General features: G+C 41.5%; 1 protein-coding gene across 2 annotated transcripts in view; it reads left to right on the plus strand.

Annotated features, from left to right (window-relative positions):
* LOC143961848 (solute carrier family 23 member 2-like) overlaps window positions 1-21,189 on the plus strand; it is a 282,179-nt gene that overhangs the window by 249,184 nt on the left and 11,806 nt on the right. For both annotated transcript variants that reach the window (XM_077471183.1, XM_077471182.1), the window contains one exon: window positions 14,071-14,166. In XM_077471183.1, coding sequence (XP_077327309.1) covers window positions 14,071-14,166 — 96 coding nt within the window. The remainder of the gene's footprint in view (window positions 1-14,070; window positions 14,167-21,189) is intronic.

A 21,189-nucleotide genomic window follows, 5' to 3' on the forward strand; every position in this document is an offset into this window, starting at 1 on the left:
TTGGCAAATGTATATTGCCCCAACCAACATCAAGTAACATTTTTCAGAAAAATATGTGACCTCCTCTACACCTTCCAAGAGGGCATAGTACTACTGGGTGGAGACTTCAACGTCCCACTAAACTCGGCACTGGACTCCTCTGCAGGCACTTTCATGCCTCCATATCGTGAACTACGACAGATTAAACTCCAACTACAAAACCTGACTCTCCACGACACATGGCGCACCATGTTCCCGACCGACAAAGATTATACTTTTTTTTCTCCCCCACACCAGAAGTATTCTAGAATAGATTAAATATTCCTTTCTCAGACTGATCTATCTTTCCTGTCATGGGCAACAAGAGAACCAATGTTCTTGTCCAATCATCATCCCATCACGATGACCCTCACATCCAAAAAAAAAAACAAAAAACAAAAAACGATGACCCTCCAGAATCCAAAAATACAACTAAAACCTAGAGGTTGAACCCAGCCCTATTAAAAGACCCAGAAACTCAATGACAAATAAACTCCCGAATCCAATTATACTTTGAAGAAAACTCTACCCCAGGCATTACACCCATCACACTTTGGGAGGCATACACATGTGTTATTAGTGGGAAACTTATAGCCTTAGCAACTATTGCTAAAAAGAGACATCAGGAACAGATTACACTGCTTATCAAAACAATCAACCGACTTGAAGCAACCCACAAACACTCTACCTCACAAAACACACTGCAGGACCTATTATACGCCCGTTCTGCTTTGATGGATGAGCTAGGGAAATGCACTAGACAGCAATACATTCTTAAACAGAAAGTGTTCTACGAACACAGCAACAAAAGTGGGAGACTATTAGCCCGCATTATACAGGCAGTTAAAACTTCATCTATAATCCACCACCTCCAGGATAAACAAGGTACACTCCTCTCTAAAAACGAAGACATAACCACGCACTTTGAAAATTTTTACTCTAAACTGTACAATCTCCCACGAAACACCATAGAGACACCTGATACATAGGACTGAGCATCCCAAATGAGAGACTTCTTAGCCCAATATTGCCTCAAACCCATCACCTCGCAACAAGCAGAAGCTTTAGAACACTCACTCACTATTGAGGAACCACAATTAGCGATAAAACAAATGAAAGTGGGTAAAAGCCCAGGCTCTGACGACCGTCCTATAATCTATTACAAAAGTTTCTTGGATACACTCTCACACAAGATATTGGGAGCATTTAATTCCCTATCAAATCCTCTTAATCCCCTTAGGCAACATGCTAGAAGCCCACGTGGCAGTCATCTCTAAAGAAGGAAAAGACCTCTCACAGGTATCTAATTACAGACCCATCTCATCACTGAATGTGGATGTCAAACTCTATGCAAAGATGATCGCAAATAGGTTATTACCTCTCATCCCTGGCCTTATTTCATCTGACCAAGTAGGCTTTATCCCCGGTAGGGAGCCCAGAGACAACACCATACGCACCCTAAACATTCGCCACTGGCTCACCTCGTCGAAAACCAAGGGATTCCTATTTGGCCTGGGATTGCATGCAGAAAGTACTAAAAGACATAGCCTTCTACCCCTCATGTTTGTGCACATTAACACCCCATATGCTAACCCCTCAGCCAGGGCTGCCCATTATCCCCTTTGATTTTTGTCCTGACGTTAGAACCTCTCTTAAATAGAATACGTGTCAATACAGACATTCAGAGAATCTCTATTAACCACAAAGGAGGGGGGTACGTGCTAAGCCACAAAGAATTTAAAGTAGCTGCGTTTGCGAATGATATTTTACCATCATTACAATCGCCCTGACTATCTTCACCCAACCTCTTGAAAGCTATCAAACACTTTGGTGCGCTATATTATATATATATAAATATTAAAATATAAAAACCCCAGCAAGAAGTACTCCATTGCCAAGATTCCTTCCCTTTTCAATGGAAAAAATAAGCCATTACCTATCTTGGCATTCAAATCACCAGATGACTAACAGACCTTTACAACCACAATTTTCTACATTCCCTATCAAAAATCCAGACAGACCTGAAAGACTAATCCAATCTCAATATTTTATGGTTTGGGTGCTCAGCCCTAATAAAAATGGCCGTTCTCCCCCGCCTTCTTTACCTTATGCAGACAATCCCAATTCACCTCCCTCTTCCTTTTTCTCGGCTTATAAAAAAGCTCGTACAACCTTCATTTGGAAAAACAATACCCCACACATTAAATACACACGCTTGACATGTGCCAAGACTAAAGGGGATCGCATTACCAGACCTCCACAAATACTATTTGACATGCCACTTAACTAGAGTGGTTGACTGGAAAGCTCACAAACTGGGGAAGGCCTGGGTCACATTGGAAAGCACCTTTATGCGTAACCCAATACACGTTCTTCCCTGGATCTCACCAAAACATTGGTCCCAATCTATCAAAGCACATCCACTTGTATATCCCTCGTTGCTAGCCTTTAACAAAGCAGTATCTTCCTAACGCATATACTCACAACCAGGGCCACTGACCTCTCTAAGGTGAAATCTGGATTTCCCCCCAGGAGAGCCGATTACATTCCCATTACAAGAATGGCCACATGACGATATCCAAACACACCATTTCTTTCACAAGGGTCGTTTACGATCCTATGAAAACTTGATATCAATATTACGCATAGGGATGGCGGAACTGTTCGCCCGGCGATCATTTTGCGGGGAATTTTGCGTGTTCGCGAATCGCCCCGATCGCCGGACTATTCGCCCCGGCGGATATATGTGTTTACAGTGTGAAAGAACTTTTACCCATGATGACACATCCATCATGGGGTACAGGACAGCCAATTGAGACATTTCAGCACATGGACAATTGGACATTCCCCCTACCTTATAAATAGACCTGATCTGGCAGCCATTTTACATTCTGTCTTATTTCAGTGTAGGGACAGGACACTGTGTGGATCAGGGAGAGACTGTAGTGACACTAATCGCTAGCTATTAGGTCCACAAAAGTCCTTTTAAGGACTGGTATGGTATAGGTGTAGTACAGTATATAGGGTTGAGTGCACTGCTGTGCTGGTGATTGCAGCAGCCTGTCTTTTGTCAGTGCAGGGAGGGACAGGACGCTGTGTGCAGCAGGGACAGTCAGTTTAATCCCTAGCTATTACTATTAGGTCCACAAAGGTCCTTTTAAGGACTGGTATAGGTGTACAGTATATAGGGTTCAGTGCACTGTTGTGTTGGTGATTGCAGCAGCCTGTCTTTTGTCAGTGCAGGGAGGGACAGTCAGTTTAATCACTAGCTCGCTATTACTATTAGGTCCACAAAGGTCCTTTTAAGGACTGGTATAGGTGTACAGTATATAGGGTTGTACACGTATAATATACTTTCTTCCAAATATAGAAAGAATATTATACTTGACTGCTGCCCTATTCTGCAGCAGTCCTTTATCAGTGTAGGGACTGAGACACAGTCTGCAAATCACTAGCTACATGGTGCTTGTGTGGTGTCAGTGCACTCTATCACGGTGCTGGAGTCCTGAATTGTCAAAATTTTACATATAAAAAAAGAATGCTTGTAGTTGTCGATCCCAGCTTCACTTCATACATGTGTTATGTCAGTGGCCATGTGGTGGGACTATGTGCGCACAGCTAGTAATTATTTTGTGGCTGGAAATATGACCTGTAGGTTTTTAAAGTTCGCCTGCCATTGAAGTCAATAGGGCCTGCCGCGAACTTTGCGGTTCGCAAACTTTCGGCCACGTTCGTGTTCGCGAAATGCCCCGTCGGAAGTTCGTCCATCTCTAATCACGCACAAATAATTTTCCCTTCTGGTCCTACAGACAGTTGAGGAATTTTCTTATTTCTAAAGATTCAACTGAAACATGGTCAAGACAACTTACACCATTTGAAATCCTTTACTCAAATAATACACCACAAAGACACCTAATAACTCCCATTTACTCTCTTCTCCAAGACGATACCCACCCCACACAGACAGAAACCTCACGGCTATCTTGGGGGAAGGACCTGCAAATAACTTTCACTGACGAGAAATGGGAAACCATAAACACATACACCCACAAGGGATTAATGAACGTAGCGATTCTGGAAAATAGCTACAAAATAGTTACAAAATGGTACATAACCCCAACTCTCCTACACAAATTCACACCTTTAATTCCAAACACCTGCTGGAGATTCAAAAGTGAAGTAGGGTCCATGATTCACATCTGGTGGTAGTGCACTGCGCTTCAACCATTCTGGAAGGAGATAGATTCCATAATAACTCAGGTCACAACTTACACCCTGGATTACAATCCCGCTCAATATCTCCTCCATCATACAACCCTGCCTAAACATACCTATCGCAAATCACTGGCCATGCACATGGTTAATGTGGCCAGACTCTGCATTCCTGTTCATTGACGGTCAACTAACACCCCAACCATCAGAGAATCGTTAACCAAGATTGCAAAGATTGAGGAGATGGAAGAACTGATTTACACATCACAAGACCACATTCAGAAATTCAACATCATCTGGACATGCTGGTCACACTTCAAGACCACAGAATGCTATAAGTCCTACTTCCCTTTGTGATACTCTTTTACCCAACCTTTCTAGACCTGAGCTCTTTGCACCTGGATTGGAACCAAGTGGCCTGAGATGAAGAACGGTCCCCCCTACTACCTTTCCCTCACTTTTTCCCTTTTTCTCCCCCGCCTTCCCTCCCAATAATCTTCTAAACTCTCTCTCTCCCCTAATCCGTCCTCTTTCACCAACCTTTCTCCTTTCATTTACCCCCACACTATCCCTAAGCCACCATATCGAAACAACCAGCAAAATATGCCTAATTCCCCCACAAGAGACACATATACCTTACCCTACCTCACATACAAGTTTAATGCTCGTCTCAATACCATTGATGGACCTGTAGATATTGATCCCCATGGACAACAACCATTTATTTCAATATGTGTTTCAACGATGGTGTCTCACTTTAAGATGTACCAATGTTGGTTTTTCACATCATTTTACTTATATGATCTACTTTTGCTTTAAAGAACCCTGTGGTTCTTCTTTCCAAGACCTTTGCTGTAACAACATTCTCTGTCTTGTGAACATGTAACACTGTCATGGATGCTGCTTTCAAGGACTTTTTAAATGTATTGTAAATGCAATTTTGTTCTCCTTCAATAAAATCTTTTGTAGAAAAAAAAATAAAAATAAGTAAACACCAAAGAGAGGCAGTTGCTCACAAACCACTAAAAGAGGGCAAGCAGCCTCTGGGGTTGATTTACTAAAGTCAACTAGGCTGTGCATTTTCCAAAGTGCAGTTGCACTGTGCAAGTGCAGTTGCTTCAGAGTATGGGTGCTCAACCTGCGGGCATCCAGCTATTTCAGAACTACAAGTCCCATCATGCCATTTCCTTTGGGAGTCATGCTTGTAAACTGCCAGCCATGTAATGTCTCATGGGACATCGTTTTGCAACAACTGGAGGGCCACAGGTTGAGCATCCATGCTCCAGAGCTTAGTAAATGAGATAAAGCTTCACTTTGCAAAGAATACCCAATCACGTGCAAGGAAAATAAAAAAAATGCATTTTTGCTTGCACCTGATTGGATGATGGAAGTAAGCAAAGCTTCTGCTCATTTACTCAGCTCTGGAGCAACTGTTCTTGCAGAGTCCAACTACACTTTGCAAAGTGCACAGTGTATATGCCTTTAGTAAATCAACCCCCCTGTGTCCACAGTGAAAAGTGGTGGTAGCAGACATGGAGCATCCTCTGCAGGCGGGTCACGCTTGTCCTTTTTTTCTGTCGCTTGCCGTGTTATTGAACTACAACATGCAGAAGAGTTGGTGGAGTGGATAACTAAGCTGTCCTCATCCACCTCATCCTGTGTCACCCAGCCTCATACTAGTTTGCCTTCCAGCGCAGCTGCCAAAGCGGCCTAATCCACCGGCTCCTTGTCCACAGTTACGCCTTCCATAGCCCCACTATCATGCATGGAAGAGTCACCAGAATTATTCGACCATAGTGTCGATTACATGCTGCTGAAGGATGCGCAGTAATCTGAAGGCTCCAATGTTGGTTTTTATACTGTATATAATCATATACATAAGCTTAGAAATTATTTTTAACCCCAATAGTCCTGACATAGTGCAGTCCATATAGTATATATACTGCAGTTCAGAGTATATAATGCAGTCAGTTTTGGTATATATATAATGTAAGTGGTTAAGGGGAACCCTATGACTATAATTAAGAAAAAAAAACAGCAAGGGTCCCCCCCAGTCCACACCAGGCCCTTTGGGTCTGGTATAGATTTTAATGGAAACTCCATGCCAATTTTTTTTTAAAAAAAGTGTGGGTTCCCCCCCAAAATCCATACCAGGCCCTTAGAGTCTGGCATAGATTTTAAGGGGAACTCCACTTCAAAATAAAAAAATTGGCATGGGGTCCCCCAAAAATTCATACCAGACCCTTATCCGAGTAAGCAGCCTGGCAAGCCATGATGGGGGGACTAGCGAGTGCCCCCCTTCCTGAACCATACTAGGCTGCTCACCCTCAACATGGGGAGGGTGCTTTGGGGTCCCAGTTTACCCTCTATGACTGTAACCTTTGGTGTCCTAATGGAAATACCTCTAGGTATGCCTTGATTTACTAACTTGCCAAGTTTTCTGTTGTGTTTTCTGTTGTTATGTTATGTATTAATGTTCTATTTCTCTGTACCTTATGTAACAAATATGGCAGATACTATTGAAATCTACAGTGGCTGCATCCACACTTACAGTATCTTATTTCCTGTACTGTCTAAAACCCAATAAAAATGTAATGTGCAAAAAAAAAAAAAAAGAAGTCTGGTAGAAGTCTCGTATTTCTTCTAATTATGTATCAGTAAATATACTGAATACTACTGGCATAAAGCTGCAAACTCATAAATTTGAACACCTGGAACAAAAGGCCTGAAGCTTTGTAAATTTAACAGATTTAAAATTGATAAGAATATTCCATAGGTGTTAAAAGTAGGATGTTTTAGACAAGAATTACATGGTTAAACATGCTGTGCAAGTCTGTCTTAAATTTAATTATGTATGGAATGCTGTTGAGGCCTTTTAGAATATGCTCTTGTACTTTCACCCTCAGTTTCTGAAATTAAGCTATGCGTCAGTTCCTGGTGAATGAATCATACATTACAATTATTGTAAGTTCTATATGTTATATGAATTTAGTGCTTAACCCCATTCACTTAAAACCCAACTTCAGGAAACCTAAAAATCTTCCCTTGCAGCAGGAGAGTTAACTGATTGTTTATGTCTAGGGAACAGAAAAGCAGTTTTCTTTAGCTGATCCTTACCTGTTATAGAATGTGATATTGGGAGCAATGTTACCTGTTGCCACCAGATTTCTTTCAGAATCATCAGTGACCTTTTTGGGAAGAACTTTAAATACCACAGGGAATCTGGGGGCTATTTACTAAAAATGTGTTCCAACTATTTTTCAGTAAGCAATCAGTATTCAATACATATGTCGACAGTTATAGACCCCATGTGGGTTATATTAGGTTACTCTAATGTGAGTAATGGTTAAAAATCTCTTTGATTTATTAGTAATGAGGAAGTTTCATGATTACTCATTTTCTTCATAAATAAACAGTTATAAATAACTTACCTTTATGTCTGTCAGGGTGAACAGCAGTAGTTGTTTTACTGCGCATTATCTGCATTCACTGCATAGACACAGGGATGATATTAATTTTATTGTAAAATAGACCTAGAAGCCCTCAACCAGTATGTTTGTAGCTGTGTAGCATTATACTTTTAAGTGGATTCCCTTGTTCCTTTATGTGTAATCCCAGTTTGACTAATGTTTGCCACCCCCTTGGAGTAGCCATATGGTTAGACACACAGGGGTTGGTTTACTGGAAGCTAATAGACCGTTAACTTTGCAAAGGAAGTTGCTGTTGTAAGTGAAATTTCCCCAGAGCTTAGTGAATGAGGCGAAGCTCTGCTAACTTTCATCTAGTCATGTGCAAACAAAAATTATTGAATTCTTTTTTCATTGCACATGATTGAGTTTTCTTTGCAAATTGAATTTTCACTGCATTCACAAAGCTCATGGGGGAAATTCTCTTGCAAATTGGACAGCCTATTAACTCTCATTTTCACTATGCTCTAAGATTAGTATGATTAGTGTGACGGATCCCAGATACCCCGGCTGGGCACCTCCGCCGGAACTGTGTCTCCTGTTCTCCAAACGCACCCTCAGCTGGCAGACTCACCATAACCAGCCCTTAAAAAACATACTCTTTTAAACAGTTAGAGACACTCCCCTTAGCCTTGTCATAGAGGGGGTAGGGTAACAAGGAAGAACCAATGGGAACTTGAAACTTGTATATTTAAACAGAAACTACAGTTGAAACACATAAAGGGATTATGACAAGTAGGCATCCCCTCCTTTCACATCCCCTGCTGGGCTGCATCTCCACACCTTTTGTCTACGTGCCGTGGCATAACCTACTTAAACACAATAACAAGAGGGAGAGGATGGGGAGAAGGGATGCAACTTATATAGGGACATCATTACATTATCCCAGCGCCATTTTGTCCCCAAGTCTCGTAGCCCCACGATTTGGGCATACCGCCACCTTGTATATGCCTTTATCAGCTAAAAGTACATTGTTTGTGGAATAAAAGTATATATTTAGCTCAGCAGGGCCAATAGGTTTAAGTAGCCGGAAACTACTCCACTATCGCTATCGCGTTCACCTGGCTACGATGAACCAGCGACAAGGGACACCAATCTATGGGGGTGGAGTCTTCTCCTGGTGGCGGGATACAGCAAATAGCCCTCCAAATCTCCCGTTCACTGCTGAGCCGTAGTCTGTGGGTAGGAGGCCAGCCCACAGCCCCCTCCAAAACACACAGTGATAGTGGGTTCTGTCACAGACTCATAGCTTGTTGTTCCTTGGTATGTGTTACACAGGGGGCGATGCGAGGCGACACGACTTGCCTCGCCGCGACCTGCCGCGACCTCAGCGGCGACTTGCAAATGACTTCTGTATAGAAGTCAATGCAAGTCGCCCCGAGGTCATCCAAAAGTAGTACAGGAACCTTTTTTCTGAGTCGGAGCGACTCGAGTCGCTCCTCTTAGAACGGTTCCAGTGTACAGAACGGGGGCGACTTGTCAGGTCGCGGCACGGCAAGTCGTGTCGCCTCGTGTCGCCCCCTGTGTGAACCGGCCCTTAGTGTGCTGTACCAAAACGCTGCAAGACAACCCTGTACCACAACCCTGTTTAAGTAAGGGATTTTGTCAGACATTCTGTCAGACATGTATTATCTTTTTTTTCTTTATTACCTAAACAGTTCTAAAATGAATACTGTGGGATTACTCATATTTATGCCAAAGCAATCTTCTAAGAAAGAGTGTTTCCTTGTGAGTTTTACACCCCAGGTTTTTCCTCAGCGCATTATCTGGCAATATTTCAACAAAAGTAGCCATATACACTGATTTGTCCCTTCTGGAGGCTCAGCAGTCGCAGCGCAAATGTAAATCAAAGGCAGATTAGTTGTATCTGAGTCTGCTTTACTACACTGTAATCTTACTTCAGATATCATAGACTGAATTTTACCACTTGCACTTGAATTGAAGAATCTTTTTCAACACTCTGATAAAAAGTGCATGTTTATGCGTCTTCAGTATTCAGACATTGAGCTCATTGACATCTTGCTGTGCGTTAACACACATTATACCACACATTAATGTGTGTTGCCTCAGGGCAGCCAATTCATTTAAATGAGCTTCCTAAGGCAGGCCATAGATGGTGCAAATTCCCCCCATCAACACAGACAGTGTTGACAGGGGAATCCCTCCTGCTGGGCCATTGTCATTGTCTTCTCCCAGAAGGGGGGGGGGAGCAGGAGCGGGAGGTCAATCGCACAACCTGGTACATTCAGCCTGCCCACTAATTGTTCAGCTGGAATCGGCCGAAATTCAAACTGTGTATAGCCAGCCAAAAAAAAGATGCATATGTTATTTTTAAAAATATTTCTCCAATTGCAATGCTTATAGTACCTTACCACCAAATTATTAAACATAACCTCAGTGCAGCTATTCATATATAAATAAACCCTCTCTATACAAAGTTCTTTGTGCCTAAAACATCTGTGCAAAATTTACATTTACTTATATTTAAAGTGCAAAACTATGCTTCACACAAGGGGCATTCAAGTCAAACCGGAACTTTTAATTGTACAGGTATAAAAAGGGATGCTAGCGTGGCAGTTCTACATGCAATAGTAAGTGGCAAGTGTGTCTTATTACTGGTAGGCTGTGCACCATTGAGCGCCAGTCCAGAGACTTTTAATCAAGATGGCAGACAGCAGAGTTAGTGCACGTATGGAACACTGTGTGGTTATGACGTTTCTTGCAAATGAATGCATAAAACCTCATAACACACAAATATATAGTATAAATAATTCCTTAACCCCTCGCAATATGAGATATACTATATTGACAGCACTAAATAAAATAAAACTAACAGAAAATAGGAAAAATCACAGTTCATAAATTCCATAAATTACAACAGGGTGCAGAGTCCTAAATTGTGGATAGGGAATTTCAGCTTAATGTTCATAGGGAAAAGAAGAAGTCCATCTCCAAGCCATTCACCAAAACGCCAGTGTGAGCAAACTCCATGCTCGGTGACACTCCCTATGGTAATACACTTACCAAAATTCTAAATAGATATAGGCACGTCTATTAATCACTGGCTCCTGGGATTCCTCAGCATTACACCTTCAATTCAACATTTCTCCACCCAGCACAAGTTCACATATAGAAGAGATCAGAAACACAATCCATAGTGCAAACTGATTTTAACAAACAAACTTCTTGCGCATTCTTATAAAAACATACATACACAATACAACTGTATCATGTCATATATCATGTCACCAACAGAGGTCAGCGCTTGTCTCACTGCAGTCCGGATATCTATGCTCGTAAACGGTCTCGGTATCAGCGGCGGGTCCTGGGAAAAACAAACTCTCTCTCTATGGTGACGTAAAGCTGCACGGTCACGCCCATACGCATTTTGTCTGTGGGCATGGCCGGGCAGCGCAGCTCATACTTTATATATACGGAGGCAAGCGGGCATAAAACCTGCAGATAGCTACAGAAGACTTCAAGCACAGTATGGTGATGAGACGCTCAGCCGCAGTAAGACATTTGAATGGTGTAAACATTTCAAAGATGGTCACTCGTTCGTCAATAACGATCTCGGCTGTGGTAGTTCCCAGCCTATAAGAGTCTTTCCTTTGAACATAGTCCTGGATACTGGATAATCAACGCATAACCTGTTGTGAAATTGCACAAGACACAAATCTCTCTGTGACAACAGTGAATATAACTGTCGTAACCTGAGTGATGTGCATACGTGTCTGTGGAAAATATGGCCTGGTTTGATCACTAAGGGAGTCCTCTTTCAAAAGGACAACGCACAAGCTCCTACTGCTCACTACTGCTACTCGGCTGGGAGATATTGCCACATCCCCCTTACAGCCTCGACCTTGCTCTGAGTGATTTCCACCTGTTTGGCCCCTAAAAAGAGTCCCTCAGAGGTCAGCATTTCAGCACTGATGACAAAGTGAAGCAGGCTGTCCTATAATGGTTCGGGCATACTGACAAATGTTTCTATAATGACATTTTCCAGGCATTAGTTAAACGCTGGGATAAGTATATAACTGTAGCAGGGGATTATGTAAAAAATAAATGCAGTTTCCATTCCTTGAAATTGGTTCTTTTATTATATAAATTCAAAAGTCACGGTTTGACTTGAATGCCCCTCGTATGAAAACTATCCAATATATATAATATACACTCAAACAGTTCAAAATGTGTCCTCAATATCTTCAATCCAGCTATCGAGTCCTTTATATAATCACACCACCCTCTGCAGTCACCATCTGTACAGTTTATCTCAGTGTGTGTGCTCACCTTCTTGGTAATTCTCTACATAATATTTTAATTACAAATATGGTATATGTTTAATCACTTGAGCTCCAGAAGGTTTTACCCCCTTCATGGCCAGGATTTTTTTTTTATCAATCAGCACTGTGGTACTTTATTTGGCAATTTCACGGCCATGCAGTACTGTACACATATGACATTTTTATCATTTTTTTTAAACAAATAGAGCTTTTGTTGGTGGTATTTGATCACCACAGAGCTTTATATTTTTTGCGATATTACCGAAAGGCCGAAAATTGTGAAAAAAACAACAATATTTTCTACTTTCTGTCATAAAACATATCTAAAAAAATCAAATGCCATCAACAATTTAGGCCGAAATGTATTCTGCTACATGAGTGCAAATGAATGTGTATTGTTTGGTTCCAATGAATTGTAAAAAAATAAATATATAGCAAAATGCAAAAATTAAATATACAATTTTAGGATAATTTCAACCAATTAAACTCAGTTTTTTTATAAAATTAATCTCCTTGCTTCCGTGTGCTTCCTGTAAAGTCCCACCTCTTCTCTTTTTTAGTATTCTGCTACATGTCTTTGGTCAAAAAAAAAAAAAATCCCAATAAGTGCATATTAATTGGTTTGTGTGACAGTTATAGGGCCTACAAGCTATGGTATACTGTATATATTTGAAAATGTATAATTTCTGATGTACTGATGGTCTATCCCATTTCTTGAGGCCCTAAAAGGCCAGGACAGTTCAAATGTCCCCCAAATGACCTCTTTTTAGAAAGCAGACAGTCTGAGGCATTTAGTAAGAGGCATGGTAAATTTTTTGAAGATGTCATTATTTATTGCATTTTTTTCCACAATTCCTTTTTTACTGCCACCAGTGCAGTACAGCATCATCATATGACTGATGTGGCAGTGATCAGGGACACTGACTGGTGACAGTATGTTAAAAGAAAATTAGGATTATTGTAACAGAAAAGTTTTTAACTGTTATAAATGGGTTACATTCATGACAGCTACGATCATTAGTGATCTGTGATTGGCTACAGCTAATCACATGGTACAGGGTGATGTGATTGTCTCAGGTGCCATATAATAGGTGTGAACCAATCACGGCATAGGAAACACAGCTTTTATGAATGAATTAATTTCTAACAATTTTGTTGACATTGTGATCATTTGTGTGTGTGGTGGGTGCAGCACGCCTCTAAACTGGAGCAGGCTAAATGATGAATGTGTATGTGATTTTCAGTGCATGTAGTGTATGTACTATGGCTGGTCAGCAAGTGGTCAAAGTAGTATTAAACACAAAAGCAAACATTTGTTATATTGCAGCTTACCAATTCTTAGATGTGATGGCTGTATTCATTTTGTTTTGTAGACTTTCTTTCTTTCTTTCTTTCTTTCTTTCTTTCTTTCTTTCTTTCTTTCTTTCTTTCTTTCTTTCTTTCTTTCTTTCTTTCTTTCTTTCTTTCTTTCTTTCAATTTTCTATTTTCATCTGGTGATACAGCCAGTTGTTTTTCAACAGAAAATCTCTCTTGCAGTGACAAGGATGAGATCATTTAGCAGGGTGTTTTAAAATAACCAGCGTTTATTTATTTAAAACCTTTATCCCAAAAGGAAAACAAAATATGTTTGCTGTAACTGGTTATAAAGTGTTAGCTGGAGTTCAACTTCAATGTGTTAGTGTATTTACATCCGCTAGTACATCTAATAATCCCCTCCCCCACAGACTGACAATTCTGCTGTCCAAATCTGCCCCCTGTGCTCATTTATCCAGCATGGTGTCTGTATGATACAGGAAGATTGTTACTGGCTAGATCACCAGGTGAAAACAGAAGGAAAAGAGCCTAAAAAAGGAAAACCAACACAGCCACTACATCTAATGATTAGTAAGCTGCAATATATTACATTTTTGGTTTTGGGTTTAATACCACTTTAATTATACAGAATTTATAGGCCAGATATCATGCATAATGTTCTCTGATGGAACTCTATAACACTTTGTGACCCATTTTACATATGTGGCCCAGTATGTTGTAATTTGAAGATCTGAAGGTATAATTAATAATTATTTGACATTTATTTTTTTGGCAGGAATAAAAGAAATTGATCAAACTATAACTGTTCTTTTTACAACAAATATGTTTGTTGGAGGATTTTTCGGATGTCTACTGGACAATACTATACCAGGTAATTTTTCACATGTATTTGTAAGGTTTTCACACATACTGTATGTCCTGAGTATGGCTATAAACTCCCTTGGTGGATAATCAGACTCAAGTGATGAAGTAGGAACAGATTTTTAATAAAAGCAAAAAAAGGCACAGTCCTTTGCAGTTGTCAAAGAGCTAAACACCTAAATCATATTTAGTATTACTTAAAAAATAACAGAATTAGAGTTATAGGTACCTTTTCCCTTCTGTTACCTACCTATAGATTTTCCAGAACCATTGCCACCACTCAGGGGCGTAACTAGAAATCACAGGGCCCCATAGCAAAATGTTGTATGGCCCCCCCCCCCCCCCTCACCCAGGGGCGGATCCAGAGTCTAGTCTCGGGAGGGGCACTGATAAAAAATACTTTTTTGGGGGGGCAATTTATTGGGGCAATGGCTGATGTTGGCGCTTCAATTATCACGGCACCATTTGTGTTATGGTGTAAGGATGATTGAAACACATTATTTCTATTATTACATTGTTATAGTTCAACTCACCATAATGCAGAATCAGTGGAAGCCCCGAGTGTGTCACCTGCCACCAGGTGCAGATTGTCCACTTGCCACGTCACCTGCCACCCGTTGCGGATTGTCTGTTTGCCACGTCACCTGCCACACGTTGTGGATTGTCCACTTGCCACGTCACCTGCCACCCATTGTGGATTGTCCATTTGCCACGTCACCTGCCACACATTGCGGATTGTCCACTTGCCACGTCACCTGCCACAAGTTGCGGATTGTCCACTTGCCACATCACCTGCCACCCATTGTGGATTGTCCACTTGCCACGTCACCTGCCACCCATTGCGTATTGTCCACTTGCCACGTCACCTGCCACAAGTTGCGTATTGTTCACTTGCCACGTCACCTGCCACCCATTGCGTATTGTTCACTTGCCACGTCACCTGCCACCCATTGCGTATTGTTCACTTGCCACGTCACCTGCCACCTGTTGCGGATTGTCCATTTGCCACGTCACCTGCCACAAGTTGCAGATTGTCCACTTGCCACGTCACCTGCCACCCATTGCAGATTGTCCACTTGCCACATCACCTACCACAAGTTGTGGATTGTCACTTTCCTTTTAAGGTGGGGAATGGGATTGTCACGTCTGAGTCAGGCAGCAGAGAGATTCAGGCAGCAGAGAGATGATGTAATCTCTCTGCTGCCAGCACAGTGAGTGAGGGTGGAGCTGGCAGAGAGATTCAGGCAGCAGAGAGATGATGTAATCTCTCTGCTGCCAGCACAGTGAGTGAGGGTGGAGCTGGCAGAGAGATTCAGGCAGCAGAGAGATGATGTAATCTCTCTGCTGCCAGCACAGTGAGTGAGGGTGGAGCTGGCAGAGAGATTCAGGCAGCAGAGAGATGATGTAATCTCTCTGCTGCCAGCACAGTGAGTGAGGGTGGAGCTGGCAGTTCGCAGGGCGGGCGCTGGGCGGTGAGAGAAGATGTCATCTCTCTGCCCCGCCACTCGCTGATTGGCCACCCACCAAGCCTCCCCGCTGGCAGCTTCCCCGCCGCCGCCGCCGCCGCCTCCGCCGCTGCCGAGTGACCCGGCTGCGTCCGCTCGTACAGTCAGTGTGACTGTACGAGAGCTGAGCGGATAGGCAGCTCGGCGGCTCACCCGCCGCCCGCTCACCGGGCCCTTCTCAGCTGCGGGCCCCATAGCGACCGCACGGGTCGCTATGGTGGTAGTTCCGCCACTGCCACCACTACAGGCAGTCCCAGAGTTTCATACATCCGACTTACATAAGACTAAGCCCTTGTACACACGGTCGGACATTCTGACAACCAAATCCGTTGGATTTTGTCCGACGGATTTTGTCCGAAACTGTTGCATACACATGGTCGGACAAAGTTGTCGGAAAATCTGATTGTACATAACGTGATGACGTTATTTCATTATGACGGGACTACGTTCAGGCTAGTAGCCAATAGCTTTGGTCTAGGAATTTGATATGAGCATGCGTGGCACTTTGTCCGTCGGAGTAGGCTACACATGATCGGAGTATGTCCGATCGGAGCATTTTGTCGGAAAATTTTACGGACAAGTTGGAAAACTTGGTTCATCGGATACTCAGACGGAAACAGTCCGATGGAGACCATACACAGTCGGAATATCAGACAAAACGGTCCGATAGGACACATTCCTTCGGAATCTCCGACCGTGTGTACAAGGACTCATACTTACAAATGGAAGGAGACAACAGAAAAAAAAGAAGAAATCTACCCCTAGGAAGGGAAATGAACTTCTGTAAGAGCTACCATGGGAAAAAGATGTCTCCACTGACATTTTATCACCAATCCTTGTTTCTACAATAACCCAAAATTTTCTAAATCCAATTGTCACAGGGACAGAAAGGGAAGTGAAATCTGCTGAACAGGGGCACAGACAGCAAAACAAATGTTACAGGGGTGTTAACCCTTCCCTATGCTATCCAAAAAAGTTACACTTAAAATTACCTATTCCAACTTACATACAAATTGAACATAAGAACAAAACTACAGAATCTTGTTTGTAACCCAGGAATTGCCTGTATTGCCACATGCATTACCACCACCCCAAATATCTATATGTTACATAGTTACATAGTTACATAGTTAGTCAGGTTGAAAAAAGACACAAGTCCACCCAGTTCAACCTTAAAAACAAATAAATAAAAAAAAAAAAAAATCGTACAATCCAAATACCCAATTTTATGCCCACAATTGATCCAGAGGAAGGTGAAAAAAAACCCCAGCAGAGCATGCTCTAATTTGCTACAGCAGGGGAAAAAAAATCCTTCCTGATCCCCCAAGAGGCGATTGGATTTTCCCTGGATCAACTTTACCTATGTTAGTACCCAGTTAAATTATGTACATTCAGGAAAGTATCCAGGCCTTTCTTAAAGCAATCTACTGAGCTGACCAGAACCACCTCTAGCGGGAGTCTATTCCACATTTTCACAGCTCTAACTGTGAAGAAACCTTTCCGTACTTGAAGATGAAATCTCTTTTCCTCTAGACGTAAAGAGTGCCCCCTTGTCCTCTGGGTTGACCGTACAGAGAACAACTCAACACCAAGTTCACTATATGGACCCCTAATATATTTGAACATGTTGATCATATCCCCCCGTATTCTCCTCTTCTCAAGAGTGAATAAATTCAGTTCCTCTAATCTTTCCTCATAGCTGAGTTCCTTCATGCCTCTTATCAGTTTGGTTGCCCTTCTCTGCACTTTCTCCAGTTCCCCGATATACTTTTTGAGAACTGGTGCCCAAAACTGAACTGCATATTCCAGGTGAGGTCTTACTAATGATTTGAACAGGGGCAAAATGATATCTCTCTCTCTGGAGTCCATACCTCTCTTAATACAAGAAAGGACTTTGCTCGCTTTGGAAACAGCAGCTTGGCATTGCATGCTATTATTGAGCTTATGATCTACCAAAACCCCCAGATCCTTCTCCACTATGTATCCCCCCTAGTTGTACTCCCCCTAGCATGTATGATGCATGCATATTCTTAGCCCCTAAGTGCATAACTTTACATTTATCAACATTAAACCTCATCTGCCACATAGTCGCCCAATTAGTGTATTGAGGTCGGCTTGTAAATTGGAGACATCCTGTAAGGACGTTATTCCACTGCATATCTTGGTGTCATCTGAAAAGACAGAAATTTTACTTTTGATCCCAGACCCAATATCATTTATAAAGATGTTAAAAAGTAAGGGTCCCAGCACTGAACCTTGGGGTACACCACTGATAACCTTAGACCATTCAGAATAAGAATCATTAATCACTACTCTCTGAATTCTGTCTTTTAGCCAATTTTCTATCCATTTACAAACTGATATTTCCAAACCTGTAGACTTTACCTTACACATGAGCCGTGTGTGGGGAACTGTATCGAACGCTTTTGCAAAATCCAAGTATACCACGTCCACCGCCACCCCTCTGTCCAAGGTTTTACTTACCTCCTCATAAAAAGAAATCAGATTTGTCTGACAACTTCTGTCTTTCATGAATCCATGTTGTCTGTTGCTTAAAGTGTTTTTGTTCAGCAAGAACTCATCGATGTGGTCTTTTATTAAACGCTCCAGTATCTTCCCAGCTATAGAAGTTAAGCTAACAGGTCTATAGTTACTTGGTAAAGACTTTGATCCCTTTTTAAATATAGGCACCACGTTCGCCCTGCCCCAATCCAGTGGGACTATTCCCATCATTAATGAGTCCCTAAAAATTAGATACAATGGCTCTGAAATTACAGAGCTCAATTCTTTTAGGATCCGTGGGTGGATGTCATCAGGGCCAGGTGCTTTATCCACCTTTATTCCGTCTAAATATTTCTGGACCATATCACTTTTGAGCCATTGTGGATCATTTGGGGCTGTGTCACTATCACCCCCATTATGGACATGCGCTCCCCCATGCTCTTTTGTGTACACAGAGCTGAAGAAAGTATTTAATAAATTAGCCTTCTCTTTGTCCCCAGTCACCCACTCTAGATTATTTTGTAAAGAGCCTACATGCTCAGACTTGACCTTTTTACTATTAATATATTTGAAGAATTTTTTGGGGTTTGTCCTACTATCTTTTGCAATCTGTCGTTCGTTTTGAATTTTTGCATTCTTGATTTCCTTTTTACATATTCTGTTAAATTCTTTGTAACATTTAAATGACACTAGTGATCCTTCATTTTTATATTTTTTAAAAGCTCTTCTCTTATAGTTTATAGCTTTTTTAACTTTGGCTGTGAGCCACATAGGTTTTGTTTTTAGCCTTTTAAACTTATTGCCCATGGGAATATACTTTGCAGTGAGGTCCCAAACAGTCTTTTTGAAGAATTCCCATTTCTGTTCTGTGCCCATTGAAGCAAATATTCTCTCCCAGTCTAAGTCCTGGAGAGCAGCCCTCATCCTTGGAAAATTTGCTCTCTTGAAGTTAAGTGTTTTTATCTTACTCGTATGTATTTCTTGTTTAGCGCTAACATCAAAGGAAATCATGTTATGATCACTGCTACCCAGGTGTTCCTTTATCTGGACATTAGTAATAAGCTCTGCATGGTTTGAGATTACCAGGTCCAACAGAGCTTCATTCCTAGTTGGGGCCTCAATAAACTGGACCATAAAATTGTCATGTAATAGGTTTATCATTTTTTGCCCTTTAACTGTCCCAGCAGTGCCATTACTCCGGTCAGTTTCTGGGTAGTTAAAATCCCCCATTATTATCACTGTCCCAGCCCTTGCAGCCCTTTCCATCTGTGCAAGGAGCTGAGTCTCCACCTCCTCATTAACATTGGGTGGTCTATAACAAACTCCAACGATTAACTTTGAACTACACCCATCTAAATGCAGTTCCACCCATAATGCTTCAGACTCATCAGACTCTCCATCCACCAGGTCCTCTTTCACACTTGCTTTGAGATCACTTCTCTCATAGAGACAGACCCCGCCACCTTTCCTTTTTACCCTGTCTCTCCGAAAGAGTGCATAGCCAGGAATATTAATAGCCCAGTCATGTGAGGATTGAAGCCAAGTTTCAGCAATACCGATTACATCATAGCTCTCCTCATGCACCACAGCTTCCAACTCACCTATTTTGCTTGGCAGACTTCTGGCATTGGTGTACAAACACTTTAATGCATTATTACATTTTGCTCTGGTGTTTTTCATATTATTTTTAGTGAAACTAGCATCACAATATTGGTTCTCTATACTACTTTTCTCTTTTTTTATATAAGACTTTTGTAAATGACCAGCCTTTACTGAAAGTCACAGAATGATTGTTTTATTATTTTTCTTGACAACCTGTGAGAGAGGTTGAGTGCCTGATTGACCAAGACACAATAACAATTTGTTTTACAGTAGCCTATTAACAAATTTTTACTTTATGGACAGAATAGCTTTCAGGAAGAAAAACACAAATGGGCAATATCCATGTTTTAGCAAGTCTGAGTTTTTCTTCACAGAAGCCTTATCCTTATGGCATACAGCACAATACTTTGTGTAATAGAAAGACATTATAAATCATGAAAGCATATGCACAGCTATAACTTGTTTATTTTGAATAGAGTGAGCATGGGTTTAAAAACCTATTAAGTTGTTTTTTACTTTATGTGTCCCACTGAGGAGCATGTCCTTCACTTCCTGCCCTGAAGACACAATAGAAAATGAGTGAAAACCTCCCAAAAATAGGAGCAATTTCCATCTTAGAAAACATAAAATAGCAGCACATGCAATGGTATGTGATTAGCTAGGTGAACTATGGCCCATGAAATGTCTTTAAGTCCAGAGTGTGAAGAAAGATAACTGTAGAATGCAGCTCCTGAAGATCAGGGAGATCCAGCACTATGACACAGAACAAAAAGCAAGAGCCATGCATTGTACCCTTGCTATTTGAATTTCATTTTAAACAGATGTTATCTGAAGAGGTTTCCATAGAAATAAATGATAATATTTAGCTCATGAGGCTGAATGAGAGAAATTACTTCATTCTCCCATCTACTCTAACAGCATGGATGAGTACATTTACAGTGCAAGTTCCTTTAATCCTTTAAAATAAATTGATTGAAAAACCTAGTTTGGTGGAGCTAGGTCACCATCTAGGCAGGGCCGGATGAACATAGGGGCTATTGGAGCTGCAGCTCCAGGCCCCTCTCTCAAGGCCCATTTGCCCCAAAAATAAAATAAAAAAAATAAAATAAAAAAAAAGATTGACTTCGAGGATTGTAGCTCGGCGATCAGGAGTCAGAGAGACCCCATATTTGGGGGATAGGTAGCTAAAGACGCACTCCAGCACTTGTTAAAATATGGGGCTGCTGTCATCTATGGTTCCGGAGATACGGGGCTCCTTGCACAGCCTGTCAGAAGCTACATACAGAGCAGCAGTTTAAATACAAGCTGGAACACTCTGCAGCAGACTGAGAGGATGAACTCATAGTGCTTATAATAATTATTTGTATATTACTTATGATAATTAACCCCTTGCCACCTAGTCTAAATGGAATATATATATATAG

Source organism: Lithobates pipiens, unplaced genomic scaffold (genome assembly GCF_037356315.1).
Source record: "Lithobates pipiens isolate NorthernLeopardFrog02 unplaced genomic scaffold, aLitPip1_a1.2 Scaffold_8, whole genome shotgun sequence".
NCBI lineage: Eukaryota > Metazoa > Chordata > Amphibia > Anura > Ranidae > Lithobates > Lithobates pipiens.